General features: G+C 43.3%; 1 protein-coding gene across 1 annotated transcript in view; it reads left to right on the top strand.

The window, feature by feature from the left end:
- The first annotated feature begins 2,380 nt into the window (after positions 1 to 2,380).
- The window catches only part of LOC119428568 (laminin subunit beta-1-like), a 22,656-nt gene continuing 19,544 nt past the window's right edge, over positions 2,381 to 5,492 (top strand). Inside the window, exons 1-2 of the mRNA XM_037696251.1 lie at positions 2,381 to 2,389; positions 2,522 to 2,659. Coding sequence (XP_037552179.1) covers positions 2,381 to 2,389; positions 2,522 to 2,659 — 147 coding nt within the window. The remainder of the gene's footprint in view (positions 2,390 to 2,521; positions 2,660 to 5,492) is intronic.

Here is a 5,492-nt window from a genome sequence, read left to right as displayed (position 1 = left end):
AGACTTCATTCTTTCATCTGAAAAACATCTCCAAACTCCATCCATTACTCTCCTTTTCCGATGCTGAAAAACTTGTCCATGCTTTCGTCTCCTCAAGACTGGACTACTGCAATGCACTTTTCTATGGAATTTCATCTAAGCACATTCAAAAACTTCAATATGTACAGAACAGTGCAGCCAGGATTCTGATGAAGCAAAGGAAACATGATCACATCACCCCAATCCTTAAATCCCTGCATTGGCTTCCCATTTCACGCCGTATTGAATACAAGGTTTCCTTACTCACCCACCAATCCATTCACGGCAATGCTTCACATTATCTTAAAGAATTGCTCACTGCTTAGACATTAACACGATCCCTCCGCTCAACAAATTCCTACCAGCTCTGCCCTCCCCAAACAAAACTGTGCACGATAGATGACAGAGATTTTTGCTCTGCTGCTCCTTGTCTGTGGAACAACCTCCTCAACAATCTAAGGATACTCCAGACTACAGAAAGTTTTAAGAAAGGACTGAAGATCTTTTAATTTAAAATATGTTCTAGTGTTTAAAGGTATTTTCAATCCTGCAGTTGTTCTTTTTGTTTGTTTTTTAGCGTTTAAAATTTTTAGTCCTTTTTTAGTCCATGTTTTATTCGCTTTAGATGTTTTATATTGTAGCACATTGAGATTGTAAAATGTAAAGTGCAGTACAAATTGAATAAATTATTATTAATTATTTTTACTTCAAAAGCCCTGACACATCAACCAGATTATTCACATACAAAATAAACAACTTTGGTCCCAACACAGAGCCTTGAGGGACTCCACATCCAGTAACACAAAATTCAGATTTATAGATTTGTTTACCTGTACAAAATGTATCCTATTATTCAAATAACTGGATACTCACTCTAGTGCTAATCCTCTAATGCCATATTTATTCAGTTTTTCAGGGAGAATGGTGTGGTCAATAGTGTTGAAGGCTGTTTATAAATCAAAAGAAACGCTAACACAATACTGTTCTTGATCAACAGCAGTTGCTATCTCTTGTATTAGTTCCATGAGAGACATCCATCCATCCATCCATTATCTTTACCCGCTTATACCATTTTGGGTCAGGGGGGTCACTGGTGCCCATGTCCAGCAATCACTGTGCGAGGGGCGGGGTACACCCCGGACGGGTCGCAAGTCCATCACAGGGCCACATAGAGACAAATGAGACAAACAACCATTCACTCTCACCTAGGGACAATTTAGAGTTACCAATCAGCCTAACATGCATGTTTTTTGGTCTGTGGGAGGAAACCGGAGGACCCGGAGAAAACCCACGCATGCACGGAGAGAACATGCAAACTCCACCCAGAAAGGCCCCTGGACCGGGGTTTGAACCGGGGACCTGCTCGCTGAGAGGCAGCAGCTCTACCAGTTGCGTCACCGTGCTGCCCCCATGTGAGACAATGACGTTGAATTATTTGCTCTAAACCCACATTGACTATTACTTAAAATGTTCTGTTTATCTATAAATCGATCTTACCTGGTTACAAATAATTTCTATAATATTTTTGAAAATAGTGGCAACAAGAATATTGGCCTGTAATTAGCGAACACACATTTCTCACCATTCTTATAAAGAGGAACTATCTTTGCTATTTTCATATTTTCTGGAAATTTCCTTGTTGAAAATGATAAATTGTATAAATGGTTCAATAACATAACTCATTGTATCCTTTCCAAACATCATGTCCATCCAGTCTTGATTTTTATCTGCAAGATTTTTTTTTTTTACAATACTCAGTATTTCTTCTTCATCAGTGTCACTGAGAAACTCTAAACACAACACTGTTCATTTTACTGTCTGTTAGCAAAATATCTTGAGTCATTGGGCTGATTTTGATGACTTTTAGAAAACAGTCATTAGAAGTAGGCCCTACATCTACTACTAACATTTAGAGTTAACCAAAGATGGCCGCCACACCTAATCTACCTTTGCTAACACAAAAAATGGCTATAATTTATTTAAAATAACAGATAATCAGGCATAATATTTATGTGGTAGAAGCTGGAGGTCTTTCTTAACACAGCCTCTGAGCATTAACACGTTTTTTGAGTTTTGGATTTGGCGGCCATCTCGAATTAAAAGGCAGCGGGCGACAAGCATTCCTTCAAGGATTGGTAGAAGTTAAATGTGAGCAGCTTCTCCTCCATCAGACTGATCTCAGGTCGGATTTAACTGGTCAAACTTTAACAGATCATTAGAGTCCACCTGAGTTTATTTCATTGATTTATTTTTTGAATATTTAATTTATTCTTATTTTTAATTTTATTTGTGTTTGAGGTTAAACGCGGCTCTTTCAGGATCCAGGCGGTTCTGATTTCATAAAGAACTGAATCTAGAGAACATGCCGCTGGTCAGGATCTCTGGTTTCCTTTTAAGTTCTTCAAAGGTTCTGCAGAAGAACCTTGGACTCACCGAGCAGCACCGCGAGCTGGAGCTGAAGCATGATCCGGTTCCAGATCCAAACCTCGGATAAAACTTGTAGCGAGCCCCCGAACCTCGGAGCCAGACCCTGCACCGTTCGGTCACCGTTCGTCTGACTCTGGACCCTCAGACCCCCCTGAGGCTTCAGAGCTCCTCCTCCTGGGATCCACCAGCTCCAGCCCACATCCGGACTGTCAGGGTACCAGACCACACGGACGGGACAGATGAGCAGAAACTAAAAGTCAATAAACAACAAGTAAAGTTCGCAGGTCCAGACTCTGAGAACCACTTGTGAAAAATGGTTGGTTCTGCTCATCATCTGCTCCAATCCGCTCTGATTTTTTGAATCTGTTCCTCCTTGGTTCTGATTCTTTGACTCAGTTCCTTCTTGTTCTTGTTCTTTGACTCTGTTCCTTCTTGTTCTAATTCTTTGAATCGGTTCCTTCTTGGTTCTTGTTCTTTGATTCGGTTCCTTCTTGGTTCTTGTTCTTTGAATCGGTTCCTTCTTGGTACTGGTTCTTTGATTCTGTTCCTTCTTGTTCTTTGAATCGGTTCCTTCTTGGTTCTGGTTCTTTGATTCCGTTCCTTCTTGGTTGTGGTTCTGGTCGTTCTCTGGGTTTTCTGAACGACTCAGAGCAGTAGAAGTTTGAAGTAAAAACGAACTTTCATTCTAAAGGATATAGAGAAGCTCTTCTCCACTGCCCCCTCACTCCCAACAGGACTCAGCAGACAAAGACATTCCTCACCCCCCCCCCCCCCCACACACACACACACCTCCTCCTCCTTTGTTGTTGCAGGTGAGCTTTGAGGGGGAGGTGTGTGTTGGGGGGTCTCTGCAGGCCGCCACACGTTCAGTCATTTCCCACAATGCACACAGAGTCTTCAGATGTCATGGTTGGGGGGTGGGGGTTCAAAGCATCTCCCCCTCCCTACCAGCCTCTGGGTGATCTTTGGGGTCAAAGGTCAGACTTCATGTTTATGAAACCATTTCTTTAATTTTTACTGAAAAACAAAGAAAAATCATCGGCGGCTTGGATTTGCTGAAACTTCGATCCTTTAAGGGAAAAGTCTGAACTTTTTTATAAAATATAATTTCTGTTAAGAGACGTCCCTCAGAAAGTTTTTTTTTGTTTTTATAAAAGAAGAAATTCCCAGAGTTTAACATAAATAAAGATAAAGATAGTGGGTTAAAAATAAATTCATATTCCATGTTTTACGCTACAAACTCAGTTTCATTTACCAGAACTCATAAAATGTATTTTTTTATTCGACCTGAGAAATAAAATACTTTTCTCCATCTTGTACATATTATGTTCAATATTGACCCATTCTTCAGCGGCAGCAGGTCCACTGGTAACAATGGTTTTAATCCTTGTTACAGTTTTTATCAAACCTGTTCCAGTTTTCAACAGTTCAAACATCTGCATGTAAGTCTCAGGTGGATCATGATGGGAGTTAAATTAATTAATTAATTTTTTTCCTCCAATGTCCTGTCCGACATTATGACACTCAGAATTATTGTCTGAGAGTCAAAGTGAAGCCCAACAGATTTACTTTCACAAGCAGAGCATTATGGCCTCAATGCTCTGCTTGATATATAAATTAAATATTAATAAAATTTGCTTTGGGTTTGTTTCAGATGTAATGGACATGGGGATGAAAAACAAAGAAGATAACAAAGCAGAAAAGTGAGAGAAGTGTTAAAAGGTAAAGAAGGAGATAGGAATAGAGGAGAGAGAGAGGTATAAAGAGAACACAAATTAACATCATTGAAGTCTGACTCTAGACCTGCGGAAAGAAGAAAAAAAGACAAAACCAAGAAAGCACAACAACAAACAACTTATATAATGATACTTATAACATCATTAGAAAGTATTTTATACAGTACATGGTAATACAAGATATATTTAGTGGCCACCACAACCCAACTGAGTGTGTATCTGATGAACACCTGGATCTAAACACCTGTGTGAGCATTCTTGTTACTATAAGGTTTCTCCATAAAAATGTTCAATAGTGGATGTGGGGACCCACAGACCCGTCCCCACAGGACACGATGGCAACACAGGGAAGACCGGAGCCACAGACACACAGCGGCCCCCAAGCCTGGTGCCCCAGGAGTCCCGCAACAAGGACAACTGCACCCCCCACCCCCCAGAGAGAAGCAGAACCCCCGGTTGATCCCCAGCAACCACAATGCAGAATACCCAGGAGGCTGCAGCGACGAGTCCACAGGCTCCGCCAACAACCCGCCCCTCCAGAGTAGATCCGGCCATGGACACCAAGCCGCGAGTCCCTAGGCCGTACCACCCCCCAAACAGAGGCCCGACAGAGCCAGGGCACCCAGGCCCCGGCAGGCAGCCACCAGGGCGGGCCGGCACACACCCCACCACCCAGCCCCAGATGCCGAGAGCCACCAATGCACCGGCGGCAGGGCAGAGTGACAGGGGGAAGTAGACCTCACATTAAACTCCCTCCCCTAGTAGATCTCGGAGAATGGGGGTGCCTATTGGGGGAGTGGGGGAGCTGGCCCCCTGGGAGGGCATTGCCACCTCAGTTCTTCCTCCCCATCCTGACGACTTCCTCCACCCACTCCATCACACCACCACTCAAGCAGGGCCTTGGGGTTCAGGTGCACTACTGAGCTACGGGGAGGATCCTCCATCTCCATGGTACGTGGAGACCTGGGCCCCAATTTTATTAAAAAACCTAGGCACTCACATATAACATTCTCACGACACATGCATATATAGGGTCTGGAGTGGGCACACGGGGGCATATAGGTGGTGGGATGTGTAATCATTCTCACCTCCGGGACCTGTGCCCACTCTCATATGTAGCATGTAGACATTTAGGGTTCTGGGCAAGGGTTGGGGAGGTGAACGGGCACTGCCTGCTCTCTGGGGAGGGGGTGGGTCTGTGCCGGTCGCCGCCTCATCCCCCCCATTTTAAATGAACTATATAACAACATGCATCAACACCTTATTTGAGTGGGAGGAGGGATGAGTTGGGTCTTCCTGTTAATTATATAT

The sequence above is a fragment of the Nematolebias whitei genome, chromosome 22, assembly GCF_014905685.2.
Source record: "Nematolebias whitei isolate Nwh7 chromosome 22, NemWhi1, whole genome shotgun sequence".
Classification (NCBI taxonomy): domain Eukaryota; kingdom Metazoa; phylum Chordata; class Actinopteri; order Cyprinodontiformes; family Rivulidae; genus Nematolebias; species Nematolebias whitei.
The sequence above is the reverse complement of the archived record's forward strand: the minus strand, read 5'-3'. Positions and strand labels throughout refer to the sequence as shown.